General features: G+C 33.9%; 1 protein-coding gene across 1 annotated transcript in view; it reads right to left on the reverse strand.

Annotated features, from left to right (window-relative positions):
• The window catches only part of XKR4 (XK related 4), a 466,231-nt gene extending 451,323 nt beyond the window's left edge, over nt 1-14,908 (reverse strand). The window contains exon 1 of the mRNA XM_031946392.1: nt 13,817-14,908. Within this exon, the coding sequence (XP_031802252.1) occupies nt 13,817-14,637 (821 nt within the window). The 5' untranslated portion in view covers nt 14,638-14,908. The remainder of the gene's footprint in view (nt 1-13,816) is intronic.
• Nucleotides 14,909-15,586: the final 678 nt, after the last annotated feature.

The raw sequence follows: 15,586 nt of genomic DNA on the forward strand, positions 1-15,586 counted from the left end.
TTTTTTCTTTCTTGGAGGCTCTTAGTCTAATTCTTTACTGATCCATCATTTTCCATTACAGAGGCATAGTTTTAGATTCATCTCTTCCATCATCTACTTTAGCAATCCAGTCTCTGAATATGGAAAGACACACTACAATAAAAAAAGTTCAAATTTGAACATTTGGAAGGTAGGTTTTTTTTTTTCTTACAGAATTCCATTTGTAACACTAAGAATTGATTTACTAATATGCTTATTAGTAGTAGTAACAATATGGAGTACATAATGTGTGATGGTTAATAGGAATGTTTATATGATTTAATTTAATAACATAACATTTGGTCTATACCATTGTAGAAAATTCCTTCGTTGAGGAAATTATGACATATTAAAAATACTCAGGTATTTATTGACTTTATCAAAAGAAAATGCATTTATTTTTGGCCATTCTTTACCTATTCATCATTTATTGCTATCACCAAGGCTAACCACCAAGAAATCAATTATGTCACTATATAATCTAATTTTTTAAATAAATTGACAAAATATACCCCACAAGGCTCATTTTAGTTGCCCCCTCCTCTTTGAAGCTTTGCCTGACCACTCCAGCTGTATTTTTCCACCTCAGCTCTTTGTACCAATTTTTCATCTCTTATTGTTAGTGCTATAATTGATGTGTGGGATTCCCTAGATTTCTAAGTGCTCCCATACTCAGGAATTGAATAGCCATTGTCTTTCCTTGTCTGAATCTCCTGTTCCTAACCACTTGTAACTTCATGTGCTCCAGCCTTGATTATTTGGACATTAACTTGCTTGTTCATACTCTTCCACTTTCCTTATATTTAGTACAAAACTTCAATCCCTAGTCTTCAAAATTCAGAATTCTAGATGGATTTTCAGAGCCTTGATTTTGCTTGACCTTCAAACCCCCTTCTGGTTTGACAGCTTGAAGAGAGAAATTTTGTCATATTTACAAACTTTGATATTATGACTAAGATATCTTTGTAAAATTTCCTAGTATATTGACCAGTTCTAATTTGATGTTAATCATGAATCCTCAATATCATTTGTCTGGGACATGGATAACATAAAAATGGTTCAAAATCTGGATTACATAAGAGTAAAATATAGTTTAGGATGATTTTATTTTAGTATAAACACACACTTATTTTTAAGAGATCTCATTTGAAGCATATATCCTGGGATTATATCTACTTATACAATATATATTGTATAGTATATAACAATATATATACTATATATATAGTAATAAGTACTATATATAATATATAATAAGTACTTTATTACTATAGTAATAACTACTATGTTACTATAGTAAGTACTATAATAATAAGATTTTTGTTTTGTTTTTTTTAATCTTGGTTGTAAAAATTATTTCTCTCTTTGATATGTTTATAGAGAGCATTTTCCACTTGGGCTTCACTCAGGAAAAGCTAATCACATATCTCAGAAATCATCATTCTTAAAGGATGTAAACTTAATTTTTAAATGAAAATATATCTTAAACAATTTTTCCTCTTCACTCATTTCTCATGTATGCTCAATTTTAAGTGATTAAATATTGCTATTTTTAATTATACAACTATCCTTATTGGGTTATTTTTCAGTGGAAATAACCCAGGTGTTCACATCACTAATATGTGCTTTTATTTGCTAATAAAAGTATTAAGACCCCAGCTCTCCACCAGGTCTATTTTTTTTTCTTCCTAGAGTTCAAAGGAGTTAAAAAAGTATTTCTCCAGTTACAACTGCCACCAACTGACAATTCACATTTATTTGAAAGCCTGAACATCCAGGTACTATCCAGGTTTATGTTGCAGATATATAAAACAGTGTCTCAAATCAGTCACAGTGTTTGTGTAGGGAGGGGTGGATCCAACTGACCTATCTCAATAGTTTGTTTTTGTAACTAAAAAATTGACTTTACTTAACTGGGAATGAATTAGGTACTACAAAAGTGACCAGACTACAGAAACATAAAGCTAGAAGTCACCTTACATATCCATAATCTTTCTCCAAATTTCTTTTTTTGAAGGAGAAGAAACTGAGGTCCAGAGAAGGAAAGTGATATGCCCCAAAGTCACATATCTGGGTGACTAGAGCCACCCAGATGGCTTAATAAGAAAGCCAAGATCAGAAATCAAGTCTCTTAGTTCTCAGTTTAATACCATTTCTATTATAGCAGATTCCTTTTTAACTGTTGAAACTCTTTTTCCATCTATTTCTAATTTTTCTCATTGTTGTTGTCAGCATAAAGTCAGTTGAGAATAGAAATCAGAGGCCTATATTTTCACTTTCCCCAGTACAATTGTCACCCAGGTTCTAGTGACAGATTGTTTATAGGCTACAGAAAAGAAAAAAAGTGAAAAATTTGGAAACATCTGGAGTCTATTCATGGAAACATCTGATTATATGAACTCCAGAAAGAGATCAGTGGGTTTTTCAAATCTCACAGATGGAATTTCCCATAATGAAACTTTAGAAAGTTTAATAAAAAAACAAAATATACTTTCTTCTAAAGTCCAACTCTGAAACTGTGGAATGGAGTTAGCCCTTTTTGTTGTTCTGAACCATATCAGATATACATTAATTGTATGATCAGTTTGGCCAGCAATTACCCATTGATTGTTGCCCTCTGATAATAATGATAATAATAATAGTAATAAATGCTAATTTAAGATGTATAAATATTTCCCCACTTTATCCTAACAATAAACCCTGAGAGTCAGATTTTCTTATAATTCACATTTTACAAATGAGGAAACTGAGACAGATATATATTAAGTCTTACACAGAATTAATCAACTGGAAAGTATTGGAGGTTGGATTTTAACTCAGGTATTTCTGATTTCTGTTTCCAATTTTCTATTCGTTGAGCCACCTACTTGCCTCTAGCATTTATACAGTGCTTTTAAGGTTTGGAAAGGGCTTTGTACACATCTCACTTGTAAAAGGATTCTTCTTCATCAAAAAGGAACAAAAATCTTGGCTTGAAAATTCCAAAGAACCAAGCTGGAAATGGGTTAGTTTTTTTTCTTCCAACAATTGACTTCTAATGACTTGAAGAGTTAACTACTCCCATTTAGACAATGTTAACACAATATTTTATTCTTAGGTTAGAATATAGCACATCTCAAAGCTGGCACAAGTTATCCAAGGTTCTCAATCAGGAAAAACTGGGTTTGAATCCTGCCTTTGATACTTGTTCTGTGATCATGGGCAAGTCAATTTAACTAGTCTGATCTTCAATTTCTTTATTGGAAAAATGAAAATTATAGTCATAATTGAGATAGTCAACTCTATGTCATTGTGAGACTAAAATGAAACTATTAAAACACTTAGAACACTTTCCATACAAAAGTTCCATACAAATATCAAGTATTATGTGAAAAATATTTCTGCTCTCGGTCTTATGCTATTCCTCACTAGTAGGTTTGTGGCACTGTAACATATGTGAGTTGATAGATAATGATAGTTGAAAAATATCTATATAGTCTAAGAATGAGGTTTGCCCGGAAATAATATATATGCATTTTGAAAAATGATACTCATTAAATAGCCAGATATTCTAAGTCCTAGATAGCCACCTAGCTTAAATATTATGTCACTTCTGCTAGTCAATTATTATTTATTAAATATTTACTATATGCTAAGGCAGCTAGGTGGCAGGCATACTAGATAAAACACCAGCCCTAGAGTCAGGAAGACAAGTTCAAATCTGGCCTCAAATACTTACTAACTTTGTTACCTTGGGCAAGCCATTTGACCCTATTTGCATAAATTCCTCATTTATAAAATGAGCTGGAGAAGGAATTGACAAACCACTTTAGTATCTTTGCCAAAAAAATTCCTAAAATGGAATCATGAAAAATCAAACACATTGACTTAATAGCAATTGTATACTAGACACTATACTAAGTCCTATGACACATGTCTGAATATATCTCTTTTCTTTGAGAAGAATAGTATCTGACCACAATTCTCTAAGAGCAGCAATTTAATTAACAGCTGATTAAATCAATGACTGCATAACTTAAGACTGATTTTTAATTTCATAGGAAGTTTTGTTTGGGCAAAAGCATTATCATTGACACAAATGATTACTCTTTAAATGTGTTAGTTGCTTCTAATTATATGTTTAGAGATAGTATAAAAGTATATTTCTTATAATAGAAACTGAGAAAATGATAATTTTAGCTTTGGAGGTACATATTTTATATTTGATAATAGGCCAGAATTTCATTTAAGGCTATTTTTTTAAAACTTAAGATTATTACACTGATGAAACTGTTTAAATATGATCATTTAAATATGGGAATTATTTTCAAGTTAGGTTAAACAAATACTCTTGATACTTTTGCATTATCTTTACTGTCAATTATTTCCTAATGGAATATAAGCTTCTTGAAGTTAGAGACTGGTTTTTGCCTTTGAATCCAAAAGCACTTAGCACAATGCTTGTAATTTTGCATAAACTTTAAAAATTCTTTCTTACTCAATTTCAAAGGACTAGTTTCACTAGTTATGGAACCATTCATCATAGATAGCTTATGTGTATATTTTACAAATCTAAAGTTGATGTACAGTGACTCTAAGAAAAGCAATGAAGATGCTAATTCATCTGCTGTAAATGCTAAATATGCATAAATGTACAAAGTGAATCATTCATCATCCCACAAATATAAACCATGCTTTCTCACCTCCCTCTTTATTTTTGCTCATGCTCTATTCTATGCCTGGATTACTATCATCTTTCAGGAAGATTATAACTCCACCTACTGATAATTTACTCATCCAAAGTTCATTAAAATACAATTTGCAGTGAGAAAACACCTGTATCCAAGATATATAAGGAACTCATTCAATTCTATAAGATGAAGAGTCATTCCCCAATAGGTAAATGACCAAAGCATAAGTTGTTTTCAAAAGAAAAATTAAAAGCTATCATTACTCCTATGAAAACTATTTTATAGAAATTATAGAAATGAAAATAAATGTAATTTGGAGGGTTTTAGCTCACCCTTATCATACTCATCCAAAGTTCATTAAAATACAATTTGCAGTGAGAAAACACCTGTATCCAAGATATATAAGGAACTCATTCAATTCTATAAGATGAAGAGTCATTCCCCAATAGGTAAATGACCAAAGCATAAGTTGTTTTCAAAAGAAAAATTAAAAGCTATCATTACTCCTATGAAAACTATTTTATAGAAATTATAGAAATGAAAATAAATGTAATTTGGAGGGTTTTAGCTCACCCTTATCATACTCATCCAAAGTTCATTAAAATACAATTTGCAGTGAGAAAACACCTGTATCCAAGATATATAAGGAACTCATTTAATTCTATAAGATGAAGAGTCATTCCCCAATAGGTAAATGACAAAAGCATAAATTGTTTTCAAAAGAAAAATTAAAAGCTATCATTACTCCTATGAAAACTATTTTATAGAAATTATAGAAATGAAAATAAATGTAATTTGGAGGGTTTTAGCTCACCCTTATCATACTAACAAAAATAACAAAAGAGATACATACATTTACAGACAGTTTATATGGGAATTTGTTTTGTTACACTATTCAGGTATTTATTAAGGATTTTCTTTTAGTGGGAGGTATAAATTAAAATATAAAATGCCTTTTACTTTAAAAAAATAAAATGGAAATTAATCAAGTTGGAAAAAATGAAATGTGAGATCAAGAGTGAGCACAGGTCTCTTGATCCAGCATCTACTCTTTTCTCTACTCTGCCATAGCACCTCTCTGCATTTATCACTCTTCAAAAGAAGATTTTTCACAAGTTGAGTTACATCAGTCTGTTATTAATGTTCCAAATTTGGACTGTTTTCATGTCCTCTTATAGTTAGAAAAGATTAAATGAGACTATGTAGTTATCTACTGCTGCCATAAATAAATATTTGGGCCTACTTTATCTTACTAATTACCTCATTTTGCTATTTCAGTTTACTATGACAGAAGAATAGAGTAGACATTAAAATTTACCACTTAGTGTCCGATTGTTAAATTAAACATTCACATAGCAGTAAGGGAAGACTCTTAAAAAAAATGTCTGTAAATTTATAGTTTCTTCAAATTCCTCAAATTCTTATCAGAAGGTACAAGAATGTAGGTGTGGCCATTCAGGTGCAGGCCTCCCAAAGGAACCCAAGTCCTTGTGATATTTAACCCCAATTATAATGAGAAAAGTTGGTGATTCTAGACAAAGTAGATTTTAGAAGTATTTTGTCCAGTTTTCAAGGCATTAGCTTCAATTTCCTTATTCATTTTCATTAGCAGTCTAAGAGGACAGGTAGATAACAAGTCTAAATATTCTCAGGAGAAGAGTTATATCTTTAGTAATATCTATAAATATATATGGTCATGGCACCATTTTAGAACTACCATCCATCATGCTTATTATTTTCCACTGTGCTATCAACCACAGTCTAAGAGTTGGTATCCTCCATCAACAAGAATATAGTTTGTAGAAATATAATCTAAATGTAGGCAATGGCAGAAAATACTTTCCCTTTGTGAGTTATTGTGCACCATTTTTATAAGAATGCTTATGTTTCCATTTAATTTGCTCTTTAATTGCCAATATGTATTTAGATAATTAGAGCGGACTATATCAAGGGAACTGCAAATATTTTTACCCCGGAAGATCAAACAAAATATTCATTTCAACACATATACATAATATTTTTTCATATTGGGGAATTCTTCAAAGTTTTCATTTCTTCCCTTATTTCACCTTTTTGAAATAATTACAAAAAACTCAATTTTAATCCTTCATCTTTATTCTCACAAGCTTTCTTTAACCTCTAAAAGGAAGAAAATAACTATATATATATATATATAAGATTACAGTAAACAATTCCATGAAAGGACAATGATTTTATTCTTATAATGGCAGTTTTATTTAAAAGAACAAACTTAGAATTTCTCTCTCTATAAAAAGTAAAAAAATACATAATGAATAATTAAATGATTAACATTTAAGTATCAATAACAGCTGAATCCAAATAACTGAGCTCATGTGTTTTAGACAAGAAATTCAGAATTCACTGATGCTCCTCAAACAGAAGGCAAATAATATATAGATATTTAAGAATACTATTAGCAGCCTCTATATTTAATTGTTTATTTCTATTTATTTTGCCACTTCCATGGATAATAATTTGTACAATTAATATGTTCTTTCAAATTCATGAGGAAAATAGTGTCTATGCAAGTTAGCTAGATTAAAAGAATTTAAACCCTTTGTATCAGTGATATTTAAATAGATAGATCTAGTACTCAAGATTCCCACATCATTTACACAAATAGCCCCTGAAAGACCCAGCACTGAAAAGCTGAAATAAAAGCATGCGGACCTGAAAAGTTACAGGGGGGTTTACATATCTGTCAGCTAAAATGAAATATCAGGTGTAGTATTTGGAGAAGTTACTAGATTTGTGATCCTCCTTGGAAGATTCTATATCCATATACCAATGAAGAGATTACAAAGAAGCATAACTTCTGATTTCTCTCTGATTTCTTTTTCTAATTGTGCAAGACAAAATATATGACAACTGAAATAGGCAGAAAAAGAACAACAGTAGGAATCAAGGGATTGGGTTCTACCCCTAGAGCTACAACTAAGTATCTTTAATGCCCTTAGGGAAGTAAAAAAAATTGCTACTCAGTCCCTACGTAGATATACAAAGTGATGATAACAGTTTCTCTCCTTGCTTTACAGTGTTGTGAGGATCAAGTTACATACAAATATGACTTTATTTTAAAAGGCATATAGAAGTCATAGGATTATTCTGGAGTACCTAGTTGCTCCAAACATTAAAAAAGTGAAGCCTAACTCTTTGCATGATAAAGTAAAAATTAATTTTAAATTCAAAGAGAAAGGCCAAAACTTTATTTTCTAAATAATATCACTTAACAAATAATATCATTACTCATTTGGTTCTTTTGAGAAAGTATTTTTTTTTTCAAATTTGGCTCTATCTATTGATACCTTCACCCCAACCCTTTTGAAATCACTAGGAGTTCTATAAGTGGAAGAGAGATGCCTGAGGCTTACATGGAATGAAAACCTGACCTCAGAACTAGCTAGTTTCTTTAAGATAAGCTAACATTTTAACACCTTCAGAAAGTTTTCAAGAAAGGAAGATGAGTGTGTAAGAAATACCCACTTAACAAAATAGCAGGTGGTACTAACCTTTCATTTTAGAAGTAAAGTCCAGGGATGAACTAACACACAATCAATAATGATTTTTTTTTCTGACTTGACAATGAATTATCTTTCTTTTTTACTTTTCTTACACTTTCCTAGGCATTTTCTTCTGGGTCTAGAACTACTTTTTAATAACTTGATATCATGTTGTTAACTATTCTAGTGATAATTTTCTTGGCTGAATTTGTGGCATAGACTAACCAGAACATCAGGGAAATACACCATGGAAAAGACTTTAAGAGAACCAGAGATACCCAGAAGTATAGTATGTTTTTTTCTATAAAATTGCCAATTTCATACTTTATTATTAGGTGACTGTTAGTCAACTAACTCTCCTTAAAGCTTTCTAGTGACAAAGAACTCATCAAACTATTTTTCTTCTTTCACCAAAGGCTAAACATTGTAATTGGGGTTCATTCTAATTATTATAATGTTTTTAAAATTACCTCCTTTAAACTTCCCCCTCCAGGACCAAGAAAAACAAAAAGAATCTTTCTTCTATATCATAGATCTTTAAATATTTGAAAATGGCTTTTATTTTTCCTCTGTCACTCTCCAGACTAATTATCATTTTTTTCAAGCCAGTCTTTTGTAGCAATCCCCTTTTGAGTCCTCACCATTATAGTTATTTTCCTCTGAAGGTACTCTAGTTTCTTAAAGCTTCTTAAAACATGTTGCGCAAAACTGGACACACAGATGTGAACTTATTAGGAAAGACTATGAGAGAATTTAGCGTCAATACTATTTATATAGAAACTAATGATTCAACACAATTCCCACCAGTTATGAAGGATTTATCTTTATCAATATCAGTGTTAGGCATCACTAAGGAGATTATGTAAGCATAGTAACTATTTTATTGTTTGCCATCATTCTTTGGGGCAATTGATATAAAAGGTCAAGGTATAATGGCGACAATAGACAAATATCAATGATTTTCCCACCCTATCTACTACAAGATTGCTAATATAGATAACCTGAAATAAGTGCAGAAGTACTAAGTGTGCCACTGTGCCCTTCTAACTATGCCTGCAGTTTCTGGTAAAGTTTTGAAAATTATATATCAATGTGTTTTCTATAAATTTTGAGATATACTTCACTTTGTTTAAAAATATCTAAAGATTAAAAAATCTTGCAGTTTTGAAAAGGGACAAGAATAAATTACTCCTTGAAAGATAGGTAAAATATTCCTGTCATAAGGTTATAATGTGTGTTTTATTGAACTAGAAAGTTAATGAAGGTATTTTTTTTAATTTACAAAAAGGAGGTTTTAGGGTAGGGTAGAGGAGAGGTAGAAATAATTAGTACTTTTGTCAACAGCATTTCTATTTATGTAGAATTATTAATTCTAAATATTTATATTTACATTTCTGTTTGGATCCTATTGTATCACAGACATACACAGTAGAGCAAAGTGAACTGTTTGAGATATAGAATGAAATTTCCATTATATTGTTCCTTCATTTAATAATTTTGTGTGTGCATCACAAATACACAGAAATATTTAAATTTTCATGTATTATTCAAATTAAGGCCAAAAAGAAAATTTACTTTTTCAAATTCTTTCTTAGTATATGATTTTAAAACTTTACCCCATGGCAAACATTATAGAGAAGTTTGTAATGTCAAAAACATTTTCGTTTTTGACACCAAGATTTACTTAATCTTTCTTATGTTGTACTTTATATCTTACAATAAAAAATTTCCTTTAACAAAAAAAATAGAAAACTATAAAATGGCAAGATAAACACTGACCAAAAATATATTTTTAAAATTAAAAACCATGGGCTAGATAGAATCAATATAAATCTTACCAAAATATGTTTACTGAATTCCAGTAGCTACCTATCATCTCCAGGATCAAATATAAAATTCTGTCTATGTCCAAAACCTTTTTTAGCCTGGTTCCTAGCCCTAACTTTTCCACTCTTCTTACACTCCAATCTCCCTCCCTCTCCTAGATCCATATTCTCTGAGATTCAGTGACACTGGCCTCTTTGCTATTATTTTCATAGACACTTCATCTCTATATTCCAAGCATTTTCACTAGTTGTCTCTTTACCCACCCAACATCTGTCTCTTGGCTCCCTTCAAGTATCAGCTAAAATCCTATGTTTAATAAGAAGGCTTTGCTGATCCACCTTAATGCTAATACCCTCTCTCTGATGATTATTTCCAATTTATCCTTTATATGTCTTGTTTGTACATGGTTGTTTCCATGTTGTCTCTTTCATTAGACTGTAAGCTTTTTGAAAGCAGGGGCTGCCTTTTGTGTATTCCTTATATTTAACATAGTGCCTGCCATATAGCAGATGTTCAGTAAATGTATATTGACTGACTAACTAAAACAGCAATAGCAATCAAGGATTTCTCAACCTAGTCCATAGCTGACTGAAAACATTTCCAGGAAATACTGTGTTTTTCATAGACTAAATTCTACCCAAATAAGAAGCAGAGAGAAGAACAAGAAGGAAGAATGCTACTTTTTTCATTCACTAACAGAGTTTTTTTGTAGTCATAATTGCTACGGCAGCAAAAGTTCACTTTCATTATTTCAAATAGCTCTTTCCCAGGATCAACCCATGCAACATTAAAAACCACTATTAATTTCCCATTAGTAAGCTTTAATTAAAATGAATATGTATCATTGCTTACAGCAATTGCATTTGTAAGAAATGAATAAATAAATGTGAATCTTGACTAGAATACTCCAAAAGACGATTTCCAGCCAAATCAGCATTTTTATTTCATTTCAGAGTTCCTTCCCCCCCTACAGCTTTCAGAATTTTCCCAGTCTCCTAAAATAACTAGAATTTCATGAAATACTTACAATAAACGGTCCAAGCTAGCTAAAATCTATTTTATTGATCAGAGAAAGTAGCATTCTAAAACATGAATAATGAGCTCATGTGTTTTGGCCCATTGGGTACTGTTGTGTATTTTTAGTCCAGGGCTTCTGAACAACAGTTCTGAGAGTGAATGGAATTCTTATTTTAAAAAAAAAATTAGGCTATTGCAAAATCCTCTAGTTCATAGTATAATCTTAATAAAATTAGTATCATTTCATTTAAATTCGTAAAAGTAATTTATATTCTCCTAACTCCTAGTTTAATCATTTAAAGAACAGGAAAATATGTGATTTGGGGAATCTTCCCTTGTTCCCTTGGTCCCCTTTATTAGGAAAAATAAAAGAAAGTCAGTGAATTGTAAGGTTAGAATTTGTGAAATACAAAATAAGCTAACTGGCCTTTGAGTGCAGTCATAACAGACTATCCTAATTATCTATAATTATCAACTACAAGTTATGGAAAATGTTAAAACTTGGCCAGATCCTAGATTACTTCATTTAATCTGAAAATATGGTAGCAATATAAGAAAGTAAGTCCACCAACAGCTTTACTCCCAGAGCAACATAAATTCTTTTGGTATCCTCTGAGGCTTGCAAGAAAAAGACCATATGAATATTTATCAAGAAGACTAAACTATCAGCATGGCCATTCCTATGAGCTAAGATATATACTGTATAGGCATGGCATGACATCATATGACATTTATAATTTTTCATCTCCAAGTCTGCCTCCTCTTTCCTACTGTCCTTTCTATATGAGTTGGGATGTGGTACAATTTTGATATTTAAAAATCTTTTATTTTTCCTTTTTATTTCTCAGGAGAAACTACACTCCCTTTTAATTTGGAAAAAAAGTTAATTTAAGCACAACTATGATCAAAAGAACTATTGAAGTTCACAAGGCTTTGCAAAAGATTTTTAATAGAAAGTCACCTTCTAAGAATAATAATCCTATTTAATTTCATTGTTTCATAAAGTGTATGAATCATCATTAAGCATTTAAAAAGCAAGTCTGGTGTGGATTGCTAATGGTGACTGAAGGAAGATAGTTTAGGAAAAGTGTCTAAATTTTATCAAAAAGTTTTCATAATCCAAAATTTTAAATAAGTCTGTTATTGCAATTTTGGTTCTTATTAAATGTTTACATTCCTCATCCAAAGATAAACACTATAGATGTTTCTTGTTTAACATGGGGTACATAAATATGAAGAATAATTCAAAAAAATGAATCATCACAACATTTTAAATCCACTGGAAATAGAACTTTCATATTTAAGAATGATATTTCAAAATGTTATGAGACATTAAAATTGTGGGAGTATCAAAATTCAATGTTACTCTGTGATCTAAATTTTTTTTAAAAAAATTGGGATTTCTGGAAAGAAATAATTCTTAATAATTTTATTCCAGAACCTACAGAAGTCCTTTTAAACTAGAAAATCTAGAAGAGGACAAGGCTGATCATTTTCTTAATTGCAAGCATAGCTGTTAAGTGTTAGGATTCAAATAACTCTTTAGTTCAGCTCCACACGGTCTAAAAGTTACTTTCATGTAGACTTTCTTTATTCAGTTACCATATCTGAAGTTCTTATACTAGAAGACACCACAGCAAATGAAAAGTTTAACGGAATATTAGTATAGTGAAGTACAAAACCATATCTCCTAGCTAGATATACTTTCTAAGAAGTTTTCTATTTTTGCACATGACACAGTTACAAAGACCTGCACTAAACATTCAGTAGGAAGATTTGAGAAATTTCAGAGCACTAACATCTTTATTCACATTCTTTCATACATATGCAGTTCAACATATTATAAAATGTTGCCCTTAAAGGCTTCTAAAAACTTTTAAAAAGAACACTACTCCAAAAGAATATTTTGCTTGCTATATATAAATCTGTGAAACAACTTTTCACCTAGCAAGTTCAGGTTAGTATTTCAGTTTAAAAATTTAAGCCATTGGTATGTAAGAAGATTGGTATCAGATCTGCTTTATGTTAACAAAATAAAACCACCAACTAGATGCCAAAGAGTAGGCACTGCCTCTCTCTTCATGAATTTTTAATCAGTTTAAAAATCAAGCATGATGATAGAGAACCCGATGAACTAAAGAATTGATTCTGAGTCCACATAAAATACATTTTATGGTAATCATTTACATAAACCTAGGAAAAATGAGTTTCATATTAAGACCTCAATATCCACATGCCCTAAATGCTTTAAAAACTGTGTATCTGCCAGTCACTTTCCTTTTGAATCTAGAAAGAATACTGAAAACCTGAGGGCTTCTGATGGATGATCAATCACATCTAACTAGAAATAGAAATTATCTGGAGGAACAAAAGGAACACAATTGCCGATTTAGCACTCCCAAATCTAACAAGTTCTACATTAAATATATATTCAAAAGCTGCTCAGCGAAGCCCCTCCCACTCACCAAAGCATTATCAGTTTAAAAAAGGTGAAGACTGTAGCAAGTGAAAAAGCTAGAAGAGGAGCGACGAGAAAGGGTGGGGTGATCAATAACCACTTTCCCCTTCTCTATTCCTTTCCCAAGGTAATAGCTTCAAATTAAAAAAAAAAAAATCGTCAGACTCTGCAAGTGTCCGAAGTACCTAAGAAAGTGTGACTTAGATAAAAATCACCAAAAACTATAACAGTGCAAAAACGAAAGTGGGTGGTCGTGTAATATTGGCAGCAAGCCTCTCTCTTTCCCTCCACCCCTGATACAGTACCTCCAGATTTGCCCGAGCTGCAAGATGTGGATGAGTGACTGCAGGAGCCAGATGCAGAACGAACAGGACGCAGACCTGTTCTTGCCGCTGGCCCGAGTGGCACTGCTGCTGTTGCTGCTGCTGGTGTTGGTATAGCTTTTGCTGGCATTTGAAGCTTGCCTTTGCGGTGTTGAAGGACGAGCATCTCCTTCTCCAACTGCAGACCCACTGCTGACCACCGTCTTGCAGTCGGTTGCAGGCTGTGGACAGCTAGAGGAAGAGGAAGCAACGGCTGCTGTTGCAGTTGAAGCGCTCGTGGAACTGTCCTCAGCACTGAAATCGTGCACAAACCAGCGGAAGCTGAACACCTGCACGGAGAGGGAACCCAACACCACGAAAAAGAGGGTAAGTCCAAACCACCAGCGCTGGCCCCTCAGGTAGTAGTCCACTGCCAGCCAGATGTCTGTACCTACATCCGCGAAGTACACAGCTACAGCGGCCAGAATCCAGAGGCAGTCCCACAGTGAGTAGCGTTGCTGTTCCCTGCCTAAACGCAGGCACAACGAGGAGGAGCCCCCCCCACCGCCGCCGCCAGAGACCCCCGAGCCGCCGCCCGAGCTATTGCTGCCGCCGCCGCAGCAACAGCACCGGGAGCAGCCGCCACCACCACCGTCCGTACAGCAGCCACCTCCGGCAGCCTCTTCGTCCTCCGCTCCAGACCCCGACGGCAATACCGGAGCCAATCCTTGCACCGAACCTGAGTGGTCCGAATTTTGCAGCGGGGTGAATGCCACGTCGCTGCTCTTCTTCATTTTTAGCCTCCCGTCTGATTTAGCGGCCATGATGTCTTAAAACCAGAAAAAATCCTCCTTTATCTGACACCTTTCCCCCTGCTGTCTCCTCCTCCAGCCACCTCCTTTTTCTCTCTTCTCTTTCCCCTCCTTCCTTCCCCTCCCTTTCCTTCTTTGCTCCCTCCCTCCGCCTTTTCCTCTGCTGCTGCTGCTGCTGCTGCTGCTGCTACTCCACTCCCTGGTTTCCTAGCTGACAGACTGGGTAGGTAGGATCTGGGCTGGGGCTAGCAGCTCCCCTTCCGCCAGCTGGAGCGCCGCCTGGCTGTCTACAGCAAGCCAACCTTACTATCCTTCCCTTTCCAGTCCCCTTCTTCTTTTTCTTCTTCTTCACCCTCTTTTCCCGGTTCCTGCTGCTGTCCGAGCCGCCGCCGCCGCCAGCAGCAGCAGCAGCCGCGGCGGCGGTCCTCGGACCTGTACATTCCTCCCCTCTCCCTCCCTCCCTCCCTCTTTCTCTTCTCCACCAGCTGACTCCGAGTGAGAGGATGACCTCATCCCTTCTCTCCCAGCTGCTGCCGCTCCCAGCCCTGTACGAGAGGGGAGGGGGAAAGAGGGTCCCCCGAAGAAGGAGGAGGAGAAAAAAGGGTGGAGAAGTAGGACCTTCCTTATCCCAGAGAGGTTAAGGTGTGTAGGGCCAACATTATCAATTCCCTCTAGTTTATAAAAGATTTTGGAAGAAGCTGGTAGATTTAATAGAAACAGTGGAAGGGGAGAAGAAAGAGGTGAAGGGAGGGGTCCCCTGCATCAAACCCGAGAAAAGAAAAGAAAATTGTGAAAGAGGAGCTTATACATTCATGGGCGAGGGAGTAAAGTCCTGTTTCTTTTGTATCCATCACTAGGTTCTTGGTATCTGGAAAAAAGGATTGTAGGTTGCGTTTTGAAGCATACAGAAAAGATGGGAGAGAAATTTTGACCTGGTGGAGAATAGAGGAGGACCCTAGCA

The sequence above is a fragment of the Sarcophilus harrisii genome, chromosome 1 (genome assembly GCF_902635505.1).
Source record: "Sarcophilus harrisii chromosome 1, mSarHar1.11, whole genome shotgun sequence".
Lineage (NCBI taxonomy): Eukaryota > Metazoa > Chordata > Mammalia > Dasyuromorphia > Dasyuridae > Sarcophilus > Sarcophilus harrisii.